The sequence below is a fragment of the Alternaria triticimaculans genome (genome assembly GCF_023758025.1).
Source record: "Alternaria triticimaculans strain BMP 0046 chromosome Unknown scaffold_21, whole genome shotgun sequence".
Taxonomy (NCBI): domain Eukaryota; kingdom Fungi; phylum Ascomycota; class Dothideomycetes; order Pleosporales; family Pleosporaceae; genus Alternaria; species Alternaria triticimaculans.
Window position 1 is genome coordinate 204,625 of NW_026055978.1, and position 21,361 is coordinate 225,985.

At 53.5% G+C, this 21,361-nt stretch overlaps 6 protein-coding genes across 6 annotated transcripts; 3 read left to right on the top strand and 3 right to left on the bottom strand.

Annotated features, from left to right (window-relative positions):
* Positions 1-1,455: 1,455 nt before the first annotated feature.
* On the top strand, positions 1,456-3,318 carry J4E78_009548 (uncharacterized protein; the record flags this gene model as incomplete). Its single annotated transcript, XM_049370137.1, has 1 exon — positions 1,456-3,318. The coding sequence occupies one exon, from the start codon at positions 1,456-1,458 to the stop codon at positions 3,316-3,318; it is 1,863 nt and encodes a 620-aa protein (XP_049218137.1).
* Positions 3,319-4,783: 1,465 nt separating this feature from the next.
* Positions 4,784-5,545, top strand: J4E78_009549 (uncharacterized protein; the record flags this gene model as incomplete). Its single annotated transcript, XM_049370138.1, has 1 exon — positions 4,784-5,545. One exon carries the CDS (start codon positions 4,784-4,786, stop codon positions 5,543-5,545), a length of 762 nt encoding a protein of 253 aa, XP_049218138.1.
* Positions 5,546-7,608: 2,063 nt separating this feature from the next.
* On the bottom strand, positions 7,609-10,824 carry J4E78_009550 (uncharacterized protein; the record flags this gene model as incomplete). The annotated part of the gene is made up of 5 exons (XM_049370139.1): positions 7,609-9,666; positions 9,712-9,867; positions 9,914-10,321; positions 10,367-10,745; positions 10,796-10,824. 5 exons carry the CDS (start codon positions 10,822-10,824, stop codon positions 7,609-7,611), a joined length of 3,030 nt encoding a protein of 1,009 aa, XP_049218139.1.
* Positions 10,825-11,906: 1,082 nt separating this feature from the next.
* J4E78_009551 (uncharacterized protein) lies at positions 11,907-16,893 on the bottom strand (the record flags this gene model as incomplete). Its single annotated transcript, XM_049370140.1, has 4 exons — positions 11,907-13,415; positions 13,471-13,747; positions 13,797-15,374; positions 15,425-16,893. 4 exons carry the CDS (start codon positions 16,891-16,893, stop codon positions 11,907-11,909), a joined length of 4,833 nt encoding a protein of 1,610 aa, XP_049218140.1.
* Positions 16,894-18,705: 1,812 nt separating this feature from the next.
* J4E78_009552 (uncharacterized protein) lies at positions 18,706-19,565 on the bottom strand (the record flags this gene model as incomplete). The annotated part of the gene is made up of 2 exons (XM_049370141.1): positions 18,706-19,204; positions 19,255-19,565. The coding sequence occupies 2 exons, from the start codon at positions 19,563-19,565 to the stop codon at positions 18,706-18,708; spliced, it is 810 nt and encodes a 269-aa protein (XP_049218141.1).
* Positions 19,566-19,899: 334 nt separating this feature from the next.
* ARK1 (Serine/threonine-protein kinase ark1) lies at positions 19,900-21,166 on the top strand (the record flags this gene model as incomplete). The annotated part of the gene is made up of 2 exons (XM_049370142.1): positions 19,900-20,001; positions 20,051-21,166. 2 exons carry the CDS (start codon positions 19,900-19,902, stop codon positions 21,164-21,166), a joined length of 1,218 nt encoding a protein of 405 aa, XP_049218142.1.
* Between the last annotated feature and the right edge of the window lie 195 nt (positions 21,167-21,361).

Sequence of the window (21,361 nt, forward strand, 5' to 3'; positions counted from 1 at the left end):
GTGTCAGGATGTGATGTTTGGTGGCCAAGACGGATGCTGTCACTGCACGGCGAGGTGAAAGGTTGCCTCGGACCAGCCGCTGCTCTAGACTCTTGTCGTCTCAAGGATAAAAACCTGCCAGGAACCAGAGGCGTCGTCCAAAGCGAGGCGGTCCATTATGCACACCACAGCCGCGGCAACAGTAGTCGACTCCCGCTCGTGTCTTCCCCTCTCGCTTGACCAGAAAGAGGACTAGAGCGTCTCACGAAGTCCAAATCGGTTTCTCACGGTCCGAATTTGGGCTGACATGTCAAGGGCAGCCCTGGACACGGTCGCAATCTTCCGGCTGGAGGCCTGTCCGCCCTACCGTTGGCTGGTCGATGGTCTGGACGCAACCATGGACAATTGAGCCACTGCCACTAGGGATTTCGATTGCGATTGCAAAGTGAGTGAATCAATGTTTTGAGCCACTTGCGATTAGGGGAAGTAAGTATGCCGATCTTCAGGATTTTGGCGTTGTTGGCGTTGAAGGCTTGGAGGTCGGCGGCCATGTGGCTAACGGAGGCGATCCCCCGGGACTAGTTTATTGTCCGACCCGTCTGACGCGGCTCCTGCCAGACGCGTAGTCATCCTCAGTGCACTCAATTGCAATTCATGGCCGAGAAATAACTGACACCATTCCAAGCCGTTATCATGAACGCGTGTTTTAGAACTACCTGTGAGCTCCACTGCTGCAGGTCCGTTGTCAGGCAATCGCGGCAGCTTCGCGCTTGCATGCGTACATGACTCTCAGACTTTGCACTACCGGCAGCTACGCCGGCACCAACAGGCAGACCCTGGGCGGCAAGCCTCACGACTCGAGTAACGATGTGCCTGAGACTAGTCCCAACGACATATTCAAGCGCACGTGGGCACAGTCGATATTCCAGGGAGTGCCTCACGAGTGCAGAATTCGCATTATCATTGCTGATCGCTTCTTGCGATAGGTCCAATATATAGAATATGCATGTGAGATACGCCGTACCACGCAACGTCTGCATACATGGACACTCAGGAATTGCCTGGATAGGTTGCGATGCCGTGATTACTTGAATACCATGTCGTCGCCCCCGGTTAACTCAGCTGTCAACAATCTTTCCAGCCAAGATCAGCGGTCACACTCTGGGCAAAGAACATTAGCCTACATCCTGCCAAGCTCAGGTTATTGGACGACGCCTCCTATATCGAGTCAGTCCGTAAGATGACCATTATGACTATCGCCTTGTTTCTCGTCTCAGTGCGCAACGGTCCGTCATCCGCAGACCAGCCGCAAGCTCCAGGGGAAAGGTACAGTGAGTAACGGCCGTCAATGGCAAAAAGAAACTTTCTGACAGACATGTAGATCTGCAGTCGTTCGACGGGAGACGATCAATTGCCAAAGACTGGTACACTCGGTGAAACACTGAGTCGTCGTTTTACACCGACGAACTATTCAAAATGGCTTCCATCGCTGTGTGGCTCACACTTTTGGCTGCGACGTCAACCACGGCATCACCCGTCCTATCGGCCAAGGCTGGAACCAACACCCTCAATGTAGATGTAGACCTCCAAGGCGTCACTTCAGCAGTCAGGTCCCTCTTCCTCCCCGGTTCGCTCGACGCTACAACACCAACGAACTCTTCGAGATGCAAAGTCTACCCCGACGACCCCCAATGGCCTTCCGATGAGGCCTGGTCGCAGCTTAGCAAACTCACTGGCGACCGCGTCATCAGTGCACCCACTCCATTGGCAGCAGTGTGCTACCCTGGTGAAGACTACAACGCCGCAAAATGCTCCGAATACACTGTGGCAGCATGGCAGAAGTCGTATATCCATATGATCGACCCTATTGAGATGATGTCCCCAGTCGCTCAAGGCCTGACCTGTGCCCCACCGGTTCTTTACGACTCGCATGGCTGTACTCGCGGAGGCTTCCCCATGTACGTTGTCAACGCGACTGAACCCAAGCACGTCCAGCTCGCCGTCAACTTCGCTCGTAACTCGGGTGTCAGACTTGTCGTCAAGAACACTGGCCACGATTTCCTGGGCAAGAGTGGCGGCAAGGATGCTCTCAGCATCTGGACGCACAACATGAAGGACATCGAGTACATCGAAGAGTATGTCGATGAGAAGCTCAACTACACTGGCCCTGCATTCAAGAGCGGTGTTGGTGTCCAGGCTTTCGAGATTTACAAGGCTGCCGCTGAGAAGGGCAGAATCGTCGTTGGTGGTGAAGGCGAGACGGTCGGAGTCATGGGAGGATACATCCAAGGAGGTGGTCACTCTCCTTTGACCGGACTGTACGGCACTGGCGCTGACAGTGTGCTTTCCATGGAGGTCGTTAGGGCTGATGGCGAGTTCGTCGTCGCAAACTCTACCTCCAACACGGATCTTTTCTGGGCCCTGCGCGGTGGCGGTGGCAGTACCTTTGGCGTCGTCACCTCCGTGACCGTCAAGGCCCACCCCGACCTTGAGGTCACAGCCTCCCGGTTTGGTTTCAACTCCAAGGACACAGGCAACGAGACGTTCTGGGCCGCCATCCGCTCATACGTCGACCTGTGGATCGACAACGCCGATGCCGGTACATACACATACTGGACTCTTATCCCCTCCAACGGCACCTTTGCGTTCGCATTCTCGCCCTTCTTCGCGCCGGGCAAGAATGTAGAGCAAGCCACCGCACTCCTTCAGCCCTGGTTCAACAAGCTCGATGACTTGGGTGTCAAGTATGACCCCAACATCACTCACTTCGACAACTACTACGACGCGTGGCGCTCGTCCTTCCCTCTCGAAGCCGTTCAGAAGCCCAACGTAGCGACTGCATCGCGCCTGTTCCCCCGCGCCAACTTCGAGACAGCGGAGAAGCGTCAAGAAGTATACGAGAACATCCGCCGATCGAGCGAGAAGAACCGCGTACAAGTCCACTTCAACATGCAAGCTAAAGACCCATACAACACTGACAACGCTGTCAACACTCACTGGCGCCCGCTCGTCTCCTTCAGCATGCAATCCGTACGCTGGCCAATCAACAGCACCGCCGAGGAGATCCTGAGGATCCGCAAGGAGTTCCAGGCAGGCGATATGCAGGCCTGGAGAGACATTAGCCCTGGTGCTGGATCCTACCTTGCTGAGGCTGATCGTCTCGAGCCTGACTTTGGCAATGCTTTCTTCGGTGATAACTACCCTAAGTTGTTGGAGTTGAAGAAGAAGCTTGACCCTCAGGATGTGTTCTTTGCGACTACCGGTGTGGGTAGCGAGAGGTGGAGGGTAGAGAGCGTGGACGGCCTACCGAATGAGAACGGCAAGCTTTGCCGTGTTTAGAAGCGAGACTTTCTTTTCTCTGTACAGACTTTATTATATCCAGATTGGCCGCTCTTGTTCTTGCCGTTGATGGAGGGTCTCTGACACACGAATGAATATCAAGTCTCTGTCGAACATTATCCCTCTTATCTATTGATGACTGAACTTCCTTTGCGAATGTTGATGAAGTTTCGGGTTCCGCGGGCATGCAAGCAGACTTTCTAGCGTTCAACATCCGTGACTAGATTGCGAGCTTCGTGAAGGATAAAAGTGCAGCAGGATATGAGTATTTTGATCGTCGAAGCTGCCAGAAATCGGCTGCTCGGTGTAGCCTGAGGCGTCTGAGGTAGAGCGTGCTTGCCCATTTCCTTATCAGCCTCGTCTATCACTGCTGCGTCCCAATCTTCTTTTACGATCCGGGCGACTCCATGATGGGACAATCTGCGAATAATCGATGGTGCGGTGTATACCAGTTCCCAGCTGTTGTCAGGATGTCATGACGGTTTGTCCGACCTCGGGAGGCAGCAGCATATACGAAGCAGTTTCCGCAATGCATCGGCACGCGGCAAGAGCAGTCAAGTCGTCGTATGTGTGTCCATGTGTAGTTAGAGAGGCGAAGCGACATCTGGATGGAAAGAGGACGTTTCTAAAGCTCTCTTGGCACCATGGACGACTTCGACTCGGTCAGAGTTCGGCAACCTCGGCAGCCGCTCCTGCTAACGCCGCCTACCTCCATGCCGAAATGCATAGGTAATCATTCATCTCGACCTCAGTCCACGGGAAGTAACATAGTTGCAAAGAAACCCCCGCTTTCCAGGTTGAACCGTTAACATTGCGTGCGAGATGGCTATGCAGCAGGTCAACGTAACCCCGAATACCGCCGAACAATTGGTGCAACGCCTGGTTCACGGAGGATTGTCCGCCAGGTTCCCAAGGTCGCCTTTGCCTTACTACATGCGCTATCATGTACTGATCATCCTTTTCTATCTGCCAATCCTCATGCCGACGAATGCCAAAACGTGTAATCAAGAGGCATTAGTGGCTAGAATCAGACAGTGTATCTCATGAAGATGTTGCGTGGTAGACTACTTAGTCTAGGATAGCCGGGCTTATTAGGTAAACATCGGTCCGGCTACCAGAAATCTCAACGTTCACTAATCACCCACCGGGCAATGCTTAGATCCCGAGGTCGACTGATCAGTCTAGGTGTTTCACCAGATTGCGCCCGTAACTCTCAGCACCGGACGAACAAACTGTCCTTCTGGACGGATTGCATCATTCGTATGGAACTTTTCCTCACCAGCACGAGCACGCCAGAAAGAACCAAAAGATTGTTAAGCATGTTCGGCCTCGGGGTTTATCTCCTCTTCTATGTCAGGTCGGAGCCTACATAAGGTAGAAGTGTATCGTGGGGATCATAACTTTACAGCTCTCTACCAATTGCTATACATTCGACACCATCACAGCAGCCACCACAAACCAAACCATGTCTTCACCCATTACCTACCTGATCACCGGAGCCAACCGCGGCATCGGCAAAGGCTTCACCCAAAGCCTGCTTCAACGCCCAAACACAACTGTGGTCGCCGCAGTCCGAGACGTCGCCAAGTCCACTTCAACACTGGAGTCTTTGCCCAAAGCCTCGGGTTCTAAACTCGTCATCGTCAAACTCGACTCATCCGCCGAAGCAGACCCCAAGAATGCTGTCGCTCAGCTCAAATCAGAGCACGGCATCACCTCTCTCGACATCGTGATTGCCAACGCCGGAATCGCGCACTCAGGAACCACAATCGCCAACACCTCGGCCGACGCACTCCGCGACCACTTCGCTGTCAACACCATCGGCCCCATCCTCCTCTTCCAAGCCGTCAAGCCGCTTCTCCAAGCCAGCAAGTCCGGTAATCCCATCTTCCTCGCCATCTCCACGGTCATCGGCAGCATGGGTGCCCAGGCAGGTCTTGCTGGCTTTCCAGAACAGTTCAGCCCGTATGGATCTAGCAAGGCCGCACTGAACTGGTCTGTGAACAGGATGCATTTCGAGGAGCCGTGGCTCACATCGTACGTGACGCATCCTGGTTTGGTGGTCACAGATATGGGGAACACTATGGGTACGCCTGAGGCACTCAAGGCCGCGGGTGCTATTGAGGTTGAGCAGAGTGTGGGCGGGGTTTTGAGCACGCTGGATAAGGCGGAGAGGTCGATTTCGGGAACGTTCCAAAATTGGGATGGAACTACACTGCCGTGGTAATCGCTGGGGTAGCAAGTGGAGCGACGATCAAGTGAAGTTTTGGGTGTCCTTTGTATCGCGTGTCGTTTGATAGATAGTACGACTTGCCAGGTGCAGAGTTGTAAACCCAACAGACATGTCAGGCAGATCTATACATCATTTTGTCATAAGCCGAACGTCGGTTCTCCTGAAACTAATATCCATCTAGGGCTAGCGGAAGTGCGAGACGACGTCGATGATGTGGCTTCGGTGGAAAACGTCATGCTTTCGGCAGTGTACAAAAGTAGCAAGAAAAGCAACAAACATGAGTGTAGATTCACTGCATCCTCAGTACTACTGATCAAATACGCTCGAGCAAGAAGGACATGATTGTTGACTGTTATCGTTTCGACAGCGCCAACCAAACGAGAAAGTGGATTAGAATAGTATGCGTAAACAAACCACTTCATAGGCATTTTTGTGTATCGTTTTGTTGGAAAGGAGGGCCGACACGTAGCAGCACATGCTTTACTTTTGGAAAGTTCGCAAAGGGCGCACAGCTTTTAGAGATGCTCAATGTTCAGGAAGGACAGGCCGCTTTACATACAGCCTGAAGCACGGACTTCTCGATCATATGTCTCCCTAACCTGGTTTTGGATAGCGTATCCGAAACCTCCCCACGTCTCCATGTCTTTGTACAGAATTTCTTTTGTTCTGGGAATTTTGATGTTCAGGGCGTACGACGCGCTCGCGGTGGACTGAGATTTTTGCAAGTCCAGGCAGACGCACACATGGGTATGTAGAGGTGTGATTTTGGAAGAAGAGGAGGGAGCCATTGCTCATATCGTTCACAGTTTTGGTAATATAGAATGAGAGTTGTCGAGGAGCGAAGCATAGGAGTAAAGGAATAGTACTTTATATATTATGCGGCTAGTAGACTGATGTCGAATGCAACGAACATGATGATGGTAGATACGAGTTTTTGGAGAGAAGAGGAGGAACAGCATAGAAGGGTTGACCGCGTGCTTGATTCGAAAAGTCAGAAGACGCCGCAGGAGGCCATGAGCTTCGAGCTCCTCTTTTTTGATATGTTGTCGAAAAGTGTGGAATATGAAAGAGCATTTCAGTGTCCAGCGGGAGATTTATATACACTCTCAAGCTCAGGTACGCTAAGCCTGAACGATGCGTATCTAGCCCGGCGGAAGCACACACCGACATTAGCGACCTGCCTGATGCTTTTGGAAAGTGCGTTTCAACTCCGGAAGACAATCACCGACATTGAACAGATGCTTGATCTTTTTGAAAAGTTTTTGTGCCTCGTAGTAAACACTGAAGAAGCAGAAGACAGAGCAGCACATTGCAGACGTAAGTAGTTTTTTGGGAAAGGGGCGAGCGAGGAGCAGAACACATGAACTCTACCAGTCTCACTTTTGGTTCGAAGAGGGTCGCTCCTGCTCGCACCATGTCAAGCCCAAGAACGGCTTTTTGATGCTCGCATGCGCAAAAGGTGGATGGAGGACGAAAGAGGCATGATAGTACATTATGTTCTTGTACGCTGCCACTTGACCATGGCGGGGTCTTTGTTAATCTTCATTGCCCAATCTTTTCGTGAGAACAAGGTCCGCAACTCGCAGACATACTGAGAATTCGATGCGTTTTTTGTACGTTGGTGCATGAAGCTCCGAACAGATCATCGCGGGAATACGTCCAGATTTTTGTTGAGTCGTTTTGCGAAGACACAGTCGCACAGTCCGCGCACATGCGCTTCTTTTTCTTAGGTTTTGGAGGATGTCTCGACACATCGCGAACACGTAGTGGCATTTTGGAAAACTTTGAGAAGAAAGTGATTTTACGAAGGAAAGAAAGTAGGCACCAGAAAGGCACTTTATATAGACCACTCTACACAGTTGTTGAGATGCATACCTGAGACTGCTGGTGGAGAGATTGCGATGATGATCGTCACCCTCACCAAAACATCGAAGAAAATGCACACCCAACTCGCCAATGACACAGAAAAACGGTAATTGTGCTCCGACGGGAGTATGCGCCATGCAATGCTATCCCTCCAAAACTCCATAGTCTAACCGCCTTGCACCGTTACAATATCACAGCTCTTCCACTTCCCGCTCAACACTACTCGTCCTCTCACGAGCCTTTGACTTCCCTTTCTCCATGCGAAAGCCCACCTCCGTTCTCGCATCATCTGTAAGCCTTCCCCACTCAAGCAACAGCCTAAACATGTAAACCTCCATGTCCTCCTTCCTCAACACCTTCTCCGTCCACACCTTGCCATCGCGTGCAATCTTCTCTGCAGCCTTGATGTGGCCCTCCATCATGCGTTTATTCCTTGCCTCGACACCATACCCACCGAAATAAGCGAGCGAAGAAAAGAGATCGTGCAAGCGAAGATCCACAGGAACGAAATGTTTCCAGGCAGTGAGGCGGCCTTCGTACCATTCGCGAAAGAGGGCAGCTTTGAAGACCACGGAGTTGGACTGTAAGAAAGGGAGGAAACGACCAGAGAAGCCGGCGCCATCCGCGTCGAAGAGGTAGCGGTAGCGCCAGTGCTGTTTGAAGTCGATAGGGTCACCGAAACCGAACTCGCGTGTCTGGTCGATGCAATCTTGACCTGCACAGCGCGCTATCGGACCCACTAGGCGAACATCAGTCTTTGTCTCGAGAAGCCTCTTAATGTCATTAGTGCGCTTCAGCATGTACTCCAGGTGGCCACTGTGATCGGGTTTCGGGAGAAGGATTGGTTGGCGGGATGTTTCGTTGTTCAGGAGATGTACGATTCGTTGACGGAGCATGCCCTTCCAAGTGCCATGGGTAGTAACACCTTCCGTGGTCGTCCCGCGCCAGAAGAGGACATCTGCTTTGTCTTGGAAGTGAGGATCAGGGAACTTTTCATCGAATCCATACTTGCTTTTGCCCAAGTAATTCCACGGCGATGGATATCTGATGTCGACAAACCCGGGAGCACGACTCTGGCTGAAGATTGGAACCATGTCATGAGTACCCATGAGACTAGCAGGACTGAGATGCATGCCGTGTAGATTGGCGATATCTGGCTGATGGCACGGTTCTGATGATGAGCTCCAATTAGCCACGAATGCGCCCATGGAATGGCCTTGGGTACAAGTGTGACAGAAGGATCTCGTCTGCCAATGCCGCTCTTTCCGTGCGCGCGACTCAGGTGGGCATGCGACAGAACCGAAGGTCTCATACGAATGCTTGATGCGCGCGTCGACGAAAAAATGCGGATCCGTTCGTACGCGGTCCACGTCCAGCCATTTCTCTGCGCGGTCTACGCTGAAGTCTTTTCCCGGGCGAGACGCATCAGGGGAGGGATACTGCTGAGGCTTGTCAAGCGCATCTCGCAACCGCTCGTACGGTGCAGCCACGCGACCCTCATCATTCAGGTTCAGGGCAAGATCCATGTCTGGAAGCGATTCGGAGAATTGCTGGATCATGGCCGCCGCGCCATCCATCATCCAACGATGCGTACCGGGGACGTTGTTGAAGACCTCCACCTTCCCGTTTCTTATACGTAACCCACCGACTCCCTCATGCGTAGCCAAGACAGTGGCAGTACGTAAGCGAAGATCATCAGCATTGAAGGACGAGAAGGGTGCCAAGTCTTGTTCGATGTTGTCGTAGTCATCGATTATAATGGAGTTCCGGCTAATGGCGAAGTGGTACCACTGGTCGAAATTCGGCGGAGGATCGCGGTTGTAACGTTTCCGATAGTGCACAACGGCCTCAGAGAGGGATTTGCTCCGGTAGGCTTGTGATGCCCACCGGTCGTGCTGGACTGTCGCGATATCGATCAAGGTAGTGATGGGATGTTCGAGAACGGGACCGTGCCGACGATATAAGATAACACCAATGGAGAAGGCGATAAGAAGCACGATGAATCCAGCCGACTGGTTCCTGCCCAGGCGGATGGGTACTTTCGATCGTATGCGGGTCTCGATGCTGGTGTCTGTGACGAGGTAGAGGATGAGCGCAATGGTGAGCAGAGTCAAACACAAAACAAGTCCGACGGTTGATTTTGGTGGGAACGAATAGGACACGCCGGTGCCCAGAGCACGGAGAACGCCAATGTATGCAGAGGAAAATGCACCAAGGAGCAAAGCGCTCATAACGCCATACAATCGAGCCTAGGAGGTCAGCGACAGAGTACCAGACGGGATGTAGTAACGTACCGATTTGAGGAAACATAACGTCATAAAGGGTATCATCAACGATAAACGCAAAAGACCAAGGAGATATTCAGACGAAAACGAGAGCATCCACTCGCGATGCTCAGGCATTGCGGGGTATATGATAATGCCGGCGACGAGAAGGACCAAAGAAGATGCCTGTTCAGGGTCAGATGTGCATGGTGCATGAAGGCGATTGACGTACAGTAAGTGTCAAGCCGACTAAGAGGTGATTCGAGGTACCATCTGCAAGATGGATTGTCCAGTCGTCCGCCTCGGAGATGCCATCGTCGATCAGACGGTATGCTATCTGGACGATGACGCAGTCCAGCAAGAAGCCGAGGAACTGAAGGAAAGGAATGGCGGTTGCAGTCGAGTCTGCGGTGGGACAGATGTAGTTGGAGCGCAACGAGCTGGACTTGATGATGACAAGGAAGCTGCTGACAGAGAGCAGGAAAGAGGGAATGATGTATCGCGTGGAGCCGTCGAAGATGAAGCTGTAGACGCGGTCGAGCTGGGTACGTGGGCGCGTGTCAGCACTCCAGGCGGGGTATTGTCGCTGACTGGGGTGCCGAATGCTGTGGTAGAGGGCAGCGACGAGGGGAAGGAATGACTATATCGGTCAGTACTGTTGGCGCAATGGGAGGGGTTTGCGCACCAATGCAGAGGGGCCGCTGCACTCGACGTCCTTGGTGACGCGGTAGAAGATGGCTATGCGCCCGCATATCGCGAACAGCAGGACGGCCAACAGCGCGCCGACAGCCCGGACGCTCCATCCTCTCCGCCGGCCTGGCTGACCTGCCTCAGTCCATATCTCTTCGGCTGCGGGTCTGCTCTGCACCTGGTTCAGGGCTATGGCGATATATCTTGTATGCGGTTGCGGCTGTGCACTGCGCGACGACCAGGCTTCAATTGCGACAACGGCGAGGCCAGTCAGTAGCAGGACGATGGCGACGGTGTGCAGCGGCTTGTCGAAGGCGAAGGAGTAGTCGACGGGGGTTGCAGTGCTCAGGTACCCGGATGCTAGGACGAGGCCGCTATTGTCTTGTCAGCTGGTGTGCTGCTGGTAGCCTAGGACTGTGCTTACCACGGGAAGAAGAGGGCCTTCCTGTCCATGACCGCCGCATTCTTCGTGGCTTTTCTTTACAGCGGTGGGGGGGAGAAGTAGTCGCGACAGGCAGCGCTCAACATGGCCCGATGGTGAATTGGGCGACGTGAGAAAGTGATTGTACTGAGGCCCGCGTCACTTGGAGCACGGCTGCCCGGCACCTGCAGCCATACCAGCGGGCTGTGCTAGAGGCCCTCACACTAACGGGAGGTGGAGAAGTCCGTGCCCACCCCGAGTCGAACGTCTATTAGCGGTTCTGCTATACGCAAATACGCACTTCTACGACGCATCCCATGTTTCGCCCACTGCCACTCGCTGCGTCGACATCGCAGTCGATGGGTGAAGGCACCTTGCAGTCGCCGATCGGACCCTGGGACGCGATCTCCAGGAACCGTCCGCAATTACATCACGCACACGAGACGGCTATCACGGCAGCTATTGCACTGCTTCGCCCCGCTGTGAGACGTGCGCAACTTGTGATCGCCGCTCTTGGTCGCCCTTAGCGGTATCAACTCTTCTTCAATTCTTCACCATGATGTTTGCCACTGCGACACCGAGTTCGCTATGAGACAGCAGTCGTCATCAGCCCTGGCGCTAAGCTACTATCGAAACAGCTTTTCTTGCGAGCGAATGGTGGGGTACCTACATATCTTCAGACGCGGGAACATACATGCGCCTCACTTTGTGGTAGCGCCAAGCACACGCGGCTGTCAGCATGTCATGCTCGTATTGACATGTAAATACAGTCATGGTGGTGTCCACTTCGACGGTTTAGCATTGTAATGACTTCAAGACTAATGCGCCTAGCATTCGCTATTGTGAGCAAAGGACCTTGTTTCGCGGCAGTGTAGCAAAATTCTGCCTGCCGGCGAAAATTGGCCGAAAACGATTACCACATCTTCGATGATATTGTCAATCCAGACAGACTCACTTTGCTCGTCTTCACCAAAAAACCACGAGCCGAATGATTGAACATCATAATATAATATTACCTACTAATTAAACAAGATAACCCAAAGAATCTATGCATACGAAAGAGAAAGAAACAAGTCGCTCAAAAAAAAACATCAACTACTACTTTTCAAAACGCTCAAGCAGTACCAGCATCCTTCTCCCCACTCCTCTCACCAGGGTGTCCACCCTGCTGCGCCGCCTTCTCAGCACCCTCCTGTGCCTTATCCGCTGTACCCTTCGCCTTCGCCCCCTTCTTGTTCTTATGAAAGAAGCTCTTGAACGAGCTAAGCTTAGCAACGCGGAAGAGGTAGTATGTGAGAACAGCAATGGCGGCGTTGAACCCGATGAAAGCAAAAATGATGCCAAAGTTCCTCCACCTTTCGCCGTAGTAAATCGACGAGCCGGCCAAGAACTGGTCTGCGTTGGTGAGGGAACAGTAGTTGCAGCCTGCAGTCGCGTCTGGGTTCTGGATGGTGCCGCCGGCGACGGCGGCGTAGTCGGCGAGGTATGCACCGCATGTTTGGCCGGCTGGGGGGTCGAAGACGGAGACTTCGCGTTCGCTGCAGACGACTTGGCGGCCGGATAGCATGGTGGAGACCATGCCGCCGATCCAGTATGTGAAGGGACTGCAGCGGTACATGAAGAGCCAGAAGCCGGGGAGTTGGTCCGGGGGCTGCAGGACACCGTTGAACAGGATACTCATGAGAGTAAGAAGAGAGACGAGGCCAGACGCTGTCTCGGCGTCGGGCAGCGCTGCGATGGTCATGTCGGCGAAGGTGGATGTGTAGATGAGGAGCTGCATGCAGAACAACAGGACCAAGCCCTGGCGTTCGCTGGATTGACTCACACCAACGACGGGGTAGTAGAATGTCACGAACATGAAGACACCGGCGATGATGCCGTAGGGAATCTCCACAACGATGTTGGCGATCATGAAGGCGATCCAGCTGTATGCCTTGGATGGCCTCTCGCGCGACTCGTAGAGAGAGCGTTGGGTGACGAACAGGGGTTGGATCTGCTGTACAAGCGACGAGAAGATGGTAGTAAGCATGAAGACCGAGAAGATGATCGTCTGCATGCCTGCTAAACTCGTGTTGGCCTTGTAGAAAGAGAAACCGATGAAGAGACCCGCGATGGCGCAGAGACCGAACTTAGCCATGACGTAGCCGGGCATGCGCCAGTATTGTTGGAAGGCTCGGTATGTGCATTCGACGATTTGCGTGGTCAATGGCATGGCGAACTCGCCGCCACCGGTTTCCGCTGCAATGTTGAGTTCCTCGCTCTTCTTGGCCTCGTGGAGTTGGTCGATATCCCTTTGGACGCCCTTGGCTTCTTCGCTTTCTCTCCACACGTCGTACCAGTCCTGGCCGTTGTCGTTCTTGCCAGCGTTGACAATCTCCAGCATGTACTCAGCTGGGTTCTCGTCTTCACCGCACTTGCGTGCACCGTTGTTCTGGAAGTAGTCGAGGAGTGTTTGCGAGTTCTCGCCGAGCTCGCCGAAGTAGACGGTCTTGCCACCGCGGGCAAGGAAGAGGAGACGGTCGAACTCTTGGAAGAGGATTGCGCTGGGTTGATGGATGGTGCAAAGGATGGCTTGGCCAGCTGAGCTGAGCTTGCGGAGGAAGGCGATGATGGACCAGGAACTCTGCGCAGAAGTTAGTTATCATCGATCTTACGCGAACTGATGCAATTGTACTGACCTGTGAATCAAGACCGGAGGTAGGTTCGTCAAGGAAGAGCAAAAGCTTGGGCTTCGCGGCAAGTTCAACACCAATTGTCAGAAGCTTGCGTTGTTCAACGTTCAAGCCCTCTCCAGGCACACCAACAACGGCTTCGGCAAAGTCGGACATGTTCAGCATCTTGATGACCTCTTCGACGTAATCATGCTTTTCCTTCTTGCTAACAGTCTTTGGCTGGCGTAGCATGGCAGAGAATTGTAACGCTTCACGGACAGTCGAAGTCTCAAGATGAAGATCCCTGAAATGGTTAGTACTTATGATAAGACAGGCATAAGCTGGAAACTTACTGTTGTTGCACGTAACCGGTTGAGCGTTGGAAAGCAGGATCGAGAGGCTTGCCGTTCACAAACATGTCTCCAGTGATGACTCCCATTGTGGTCCGCTGAGCCAGAGCATCCAAGAGCGTGGTCTTGCCAGCTCCCGAGACACCCATAAGAGCAGTCATTGATCCAGGCTTGACAAAACCAGAGACATGGTCGAGCAGACGACGCGGCTCGCCCTTAATCTCAATGTCGTAGACAACGTCGCGCCACGTGAAAACACCCTTCTGCTCCTCAATGGCGCTGACATCACCAGCACCTTCATGCTCTCCTGTCTGCGTCTCTCCAGACTCCTCATCGGAACCCTTGCCACCAGGCTGCATGTATGCGGGAACATGTCCACGACGGAAGACGAGTTGCTCGGCAGTGTTGGATGTGGAAGAGTTGACCTCAACAGCGACGAAGTAGGTGACCATGAAGAAGATCAGGAAAGCCCAGAGGATACCAAAGTTGCGCCACACATGGCTCCAAGAGTAGGAGTATGAGACTTCGATGTAGCTGTCACCGTTGATGAACGTCTGTCCAGCGACTGCGCCCTGTGTGTTGCAAATGAACGAGTCGCCTGTCTGCGCGTATCCGGGTCCTGATGGGATGAAGGCATCGCAAGGGAAGTCGACTCCGTGGAACTCGTTCGCAAGCAAGATCTCGAATGCGTAGAAGATTGGATTGATCCACCTAATCCAGCCAAACCAGTCAGGCATTTCGGGGATGCGAATGACGAAACCAGTGTAGATGACCAAAATGAGGACCAAGACACCGGCGCCTGCCATGGCTTGCGATGCGGTCTTGGTAACAGCAGCAGTCGTTCGGAAGATAGCTGCCATGACGAAGGTTGCCATGTAAGTAACCACGAAGAACAAGAAGAACTGTCCGGCAGTGTACCGAAGTTGGGCGAGGAAGTACAGAATGATGTTGAAGACGACTGCCTGAATGAACTTGACAGGTATATCGGCAACAATACCAGCTATAGCTTCGGTAGACGGATGGTAAAAGGCGTAAGAGTTGTGCTTTTCGACGATAGGCCGCTGGGCGTATAGACCTGCGATTTCACCGATGGAAGTAAGAGCGTTAAAGAGAATGGCCAGGAAGATGACAGCTCCGCGACCTTGGAACGAGCTGGAGCCTGTAGAGTGGCCGAAGTAGATGGAACCGACGATGAGAGCAATGACGACATTGAGACCAGCCTGTGTTGCTGTAGAAGCGATATCACCCCAGATGCGTTGGTACGCTCGTCGAGTGTTGAGCTTGATCTGCATCGGGACGCTAATGAGATAAGGTGACTTGGGACGAGCGTGTTTAGCCTGGATGTAGTTCTTCTGTTGGCGTAGTTGCTCGAGAGTGCCGTGCTCGTTGACTGGGTTCTCTGCTTCGAAGTCCTTGATCTCCTCAAGAAGCGCCTGGTACTCAGGGGACTCGCGCCAGTACTTCTCAAAGTCTTCCGGTGTACGAGGCACCTTGTTCTCCATGCCCTCTTTGGCTTGCCTTTCTTGTGGGTTGGTAACGGCTGTGAGGAAGTCTCCAGCGGTTTGACGAGGGGGGCAGTACCTGTTGTGCGTTAGTTGTTTTCAGATGTCTTGTCATATTGGAATTCTTACCATCCTTGACGCTCAAAGAAGTCCTTGGCCTCATTGGCGGGTCCGAAGTAGATCTGGCGACCTTCGTAAAGAACGGCAGCTTTGTCAAAGCAGTCGTACACGCTTTGACTAGCCTGGTAGATGGCCACCGCAGCAGCACCTCCAGCCAAGTCGGAACCGACCCTCAGAGCCTTGACGAACTTCAACGCAGTAGCTGAGTCCAATCCTCGTGTCGAGTTATCCCATGCCGCAAATGGAGCGCCGGCGAGTAGCATCTCAGCTACGGAGACTCGCTTCCTCTCTCCGCCTGATACACCACGAACGAAATCGTTTCCGACCTTGGTGTTGTAGGTGTGACTCAGCCCAAGCACAGCCATGACGACCTTTGCCATGAACTGGGCGAACTCATCACGATTCGCTCCGCCGGGTCGGTTTGATGGTGTCCTGACAGCCGCGGCGAACTCGAGTGTCTGACCTACAGTCAGATGAGGAAAGTGCTTGTCGACTTCCTGGTTGTACACTGTCTCTCCCTTGAACTCTTTGCGCATACGCTCCTGAGGGATACCGTTGTAGTGGATGACCGAATCATCAGTGTCCAAACCATGAAGCTCTCCGGTGAGAGCCTTGAGAAGCGTGGAGCAACCAGAGCCAGGACGTCCGAGCACAACACACAGCTCGCCAGCTCGTATGATACCGTCGAAGCTGTGGAGGATTTGCTTGCGTTCCGACTTGCCAAAGAATTCTTTAGCTCGGAAAGGCGCCATGAACATGTCTGAAACAGTGCTCTGAAGCTGCAGAGCCTTGCCCGAACCAAAGACGTCCAGGTTCTTGTACACAACGTTGACCTTCTTCATTTCGATGCCCTCGCCCTCCAGCTGGTTCCGGAACATGTTCAAAAACCTGCTGAGATCAAAGGCCTCGTTGGATGGGTCCACACGGGGATCGTTTGGCTGCGCAATGCTCATCTGCTGAGTCACTTTTGACTGTGAGGTGAAGATGCGCGCCAACTCCTGCCTGCCGTCGTCGTCGATCTCAGCCCGCGTGACCCGTCGTTGAAGAGTGGCTGGGGCTGCATCTTCGTAAGAGGATGAAGTGCCGGTTCGCTTGACTTTGGGGGCTTGTCCATTAGATCCTAACCGCGTGTCTGAAGAATCCGAGGAGCTCGATGTGTTGACTTTCTCGAGCGGCACGACTTCCTCTTGTCGGTGCTGGGATTCAATGCCATCGGTGGAGGAAAACAAGCCCGCGCCGGCCGATGTTTCATGGGTGGTCGATGGTTCATGCGTGTAGGAGTGTGATGAGAAGACTCCGTGGGTGCCGTGAGCATGGCCATCTGGGAAGTAGGTCGGACGACCAGAAGCAGTTCGCGTGACGCCGTGGGGAGGAGTCTGGGTTCCTGACCCCGATTGGGTGGAAGTGCTGAAATGTGTTTGATGTGACTGCGACGTACTCGACATGAAAGTCTCGCCGTGGGACTGGTGGTCAGCCATGGTGATTCTCAACGGCAAGTGATGGCGAGTAACGTCGGCGTCGATGATGTATTGCTGGTGCCCACCTGCGACTATCTAACATATATCAAATGTTAGCCACGTTTGGACCTATGTTGTCATAGCACCCCGGATAGCGGAATCTCCCCATGGCCGCGGTTAGTCTTGCACCATCTGCCATGGCCTCGGACGAGATGGCTGGGCCTGTGGATTGAGATTCGTCCTTCGCCGCAGTAGATGATTGGGGCGTGCGTGCGCTACACGGGCCGGACTCAAAGTGAGCGGATCCAAGTTCAGCATGCTCGATGCGTATTTGTTCGAGGCCGCAATTAGTGCGACAACACTGGGCGCCGAGACTGCTTTTCTCAATGTTGAATATGACATCACAGCCCGGACGGCCACGGATGAGGGTGTTGCCAAGCAATCCGCCCACCATCACAGTCCGTAATGGAAGCAGACATGCGGTGGCTGTCGTGACGAGGCAGCTTCTGCGCTCGATGCGCACTCTTTGCGTGATTCTGGTGGTCGTAAAGCAAGATTGCGGCTGCCCGTCGAAAACGCTTATGTTGGTCCGCGATCGACAGCTTACTGCTTTCGGACGAGAGATCGCTCGGGATCCTCCTTACGCCTGCCATGCACTCTCGCGTCTTCGGTACCCGTTATCCTGTCGTACAAACCCTTGTCGTCATTCCAGCCATCCGGACCATCCGAACAGCGGCTATCTGTTGTACAAATGCCGGTGATTTCCAGTCTGTTGAGGACCGTCAACTTTCCACTCTCCGCCGGTCGTAATATGGGGCGGTGCACAACGGAACCCTGAACAAGGCCAATCTCGGACGAACGTAATCTCCGTTTGCTGTTGGCATGCGGACGCGTCTCCTTGGTTATGTCAGGCAGCGCTAACGCAGTGTCACTTGCTTGTGTCGGCATCGACAGAACCTAATTGCTTTTTGAGGGGAAGCAATACAGCAGGAACCGCCCTACGGGCCCTAAACGTTCGCGCACGGTGGGATCGATGATCAACATCAACGAGCGAAGACACTTGGACAACGTGGATGGAGTCTAGCGATTGAGTTTCAATTCTGCGCTTCCATAGTCAGGATTAGAGACGAATGTACTCGAGGTCTGTCTGGGCGCAGTGACAGCAAGATCTCGAGGCGCGTAGCAATACATTGGACGACTGCGCACACACTCGGTCTCAGGACACAGAGCGGCATTGACCATAGCTGTACGTAGATGTTCAAACTCACACCATTACGGTTGAATCAGCCGTAAATCTTGCATGAGGTTGCAAGCCTCATTAGTCCCGGCGCTTTTGGGGAGGTCAGACAGCTTTCAGTCAACAACATCCGTTTATATAATCGGGGTTGCATTGTAAAGGCTATCTTGCTCGAGAGCGGTGAAACCCTCCTACGCTATCTGTACACATGCAGACCACATGCAGGCCTTATGCCGGCCCCTTGTCTGGGCGGTCTGTACTGAGTAGCGATTTGATAATCAGGATCTTGTGTCCAGCTAAGCTTATTGGGGTGTGTTCGATGGGTATTCTGGAACGAGAGTAGACTCAGTAGAGATCGCCTTGGGCTGAGGCCTGTCAGACGGCGGATTCCAGGGACAAGAGGCCTGCTTCCTGGTTGTTCGCGTGATTACTGAACAGGCGATGAGCGAAGGCTAAATATTAACACCGTACGCACCGGTCAGACTGGCCTTGGGATTGTCGACGCAGCTTTGGGTCGCCGTTGTGCCTTCGCGCTTTTAGTGCCTTTGGTTTCGGGCTGATGAGTGATGATCAACGTTCTGTCGAGCCGCGCTTGCTCACTTCAGTTGCAACCCCTCAATCTTCTGCTCCACTATGGGTATATGTTCCGCCAAGCGGTTAGGGTCTCGCATTATCGCAAGCACGTCTTCCTTCCGTCCTGCGAGCTTCTTCCGCACTTCCTCGTATTTCTCCTCCCTCGCCGTGTACTCCCTCAGCACCACGTTGTCCCCAAACTCGACAAACACGCGCGTGTCGCGTATCCGGAATACAACATCATCCAGGCGCATGAAGAAGCGGACAAGGAGGAGCAAGCGCTGTGGCATGACGCGGATCTTGCAGGATAGCATGGCAATGCCATTGTCCGCTAGCTCGTCTTCGTAGAGTACCAGCTCGTCGAAGAAGTGTATCGGGTCGGGACGCTTGAGAAGGTGGAGTGGTATCGGGGTCTCGGTCGGCTCGAAGGCGGGCGTTGGTGGTGTGGTGCCCTTGTAATCTGTGCTGTAGGACCAGTCGAACGGCTTAACGACCTCTTTGATGTCCTCAAACTGCTTCTGTCTGATCCGAGTTAGCTGCAGGTTCTCTCCGTGCTGCGTCTTTGGTCTCACCTGTTTTGCTGCCACTCTTTCGAGTAGGAGACCTTGAACATCTTCTCGCCGGTCTTGTCCACCAGATCCAGCGCATCGAAGGCATTGAATTCGATGTACCAGCCGCTCTGGGCGTGTTCTATCCGCATCATGTTGTCTCCGAATATCATCTCGGGCGGCGCGATCCCGAGCTTCTTGGTCATGTCCTCTATTGGGCCGGCCTTGAGGATGGGCAGTTTGCGCGTGGTGATCTTGAAGCCTTCCTTGGTAATGGATGTGTCGGCGACACCGGGTGCCACAGTGTCGGCAGGCGCGCCATTGAGGGAAGCCATAGCGGGGGAGTTATGCGACGAGACCCTGAAGAATGCTGTGTGTATAAATTGTTCGCAGACACCTGCAGGTGGATCCGATGGCGATGGCGGGGAGCTTCAGCGTGGTGGGGCGCGAACCAGCGCTCCGACCGCCGATGGCCGATGGCTGTTTCCTTGACAACGCACGAAACCCACTTGTTTGTCTGGGTTAACTAGCTGCCATCCGTCCTCGAACCCTGCAAACATCCACACCCACCAACTGTCACCCATTCCCATAGCACAATATAGCTATCAGTGGTCTTTTGTGGCCCTATTGCTTGCTTCCTGTCGCTCCAGCTTGCATCTCGACATCATCATGGCCGACGTCGCAAACCTCGAAGCCGCCTTTGAGCGCACCACCATCCACGACGAGAACGATGAGCACGTTACTTCTACATCGACCTACCACAAGGTGAAGGTGTGTATCTACTCGCCTTCTCAATATCGCGCTTTCTAACAGCACCAAGCCTTCCGCATCCACAACCGTATCGGTAGCTGGCCTATCGTCCTCACAATCAGCTGCGAACCGCATGAAGCTGCCCCATCAGACACTACAGAAGCTCGCTACGCAAAATGCAAAGACGGCAAACATCGCCAAGGTTACCATCTCAGCAAGCTCCAGCCGACCCTCAGAACAGCACCAATCACATCGCCGCACGCTCACCGACTCCGCCATCTACACCGTACCCTCAAACCCTGCAACACCCAAGCAATGGCATCTGGGCATGTTTGACATCGGCAAGCCTCTCGGAAAGGGAAAGTTTGGTCGCGTCTATCTTGCCAAGGAGCGCTCATCAGGCTTCGTGTGTGCCTTGAAGGTGCTCCACAAGTCTGAGATCCAGCAAGGCAAAGTCGAGAAGCAGGTCCGAAGAGAGATCGAGATCCAATCACATCTCACACACCCCAATATTCTCAAGCTTTTTGGCCACTTCCACGACGCAAAGCGCATCTTCCTCATCCTCGAATTCGCTGGTAAAGGAGAACTATACAAGCACCTCCGCAAGGAGCAACGCTTCCCCGAATGGAAGGCAGCACAATATGTAGCCCAGATGGCCGCAGCACTCAAGTACCTCCACAAGAAGCACGTCATGCACCGCGATATCAAGCCCGAAAACATCCTCGTCGGCATCCACGGCGAGATCAAGATTTCCGACTTTGGTTGGTCGGTACACGCGCCCAACAACCGCCGCAACACCATGTGCGGAACTCTCGACTACCTGCCCCCGGAGATGCTTCGCGGTGGCGGCAAGGACAACTTCTACTCCGAGAAGGTCGACCTATGGAGTTTGGGTGTCTTGACATACGAGTTCCTAGTCGGTGAAGCGCCATTCGAGGACACTCAAGTCATGACACAGCGCAAGATTGCGAGGGGAGAGTATACAGTCCCGAGCTTCGTCAGCTCAGAAGCGCGAGATCTTATCAAGAAACTACTCGTGCTGGACCCTGAGAAGCGTATCGCGCTTGAGGATGTCGAGGTACACCCCTGGATCCTCAAGCACTGCAAGGGCAGCTCGCGAGCCTACGAGCGCACATCGGGCGGCAAGGTACGCAGCAGCTCGGAGCAGTCTGAGGAGAGCTACTAAGCTTCGTCTTGGTGGTGTTCCAACTTCACATAATGTCTAACATGTACGACGGCGAAGGGGCGTTCCGCACGGTAGTCACTGAATTTCTTGTCTTTAGTCGCATTGCTCGGCGTCTTGGGTTTGCCGCTGGCGTTGGTTGGTATCGTAATTGGGAATATATCCCACAACTCATTCAATTCAAGAATTTCAAGCTTG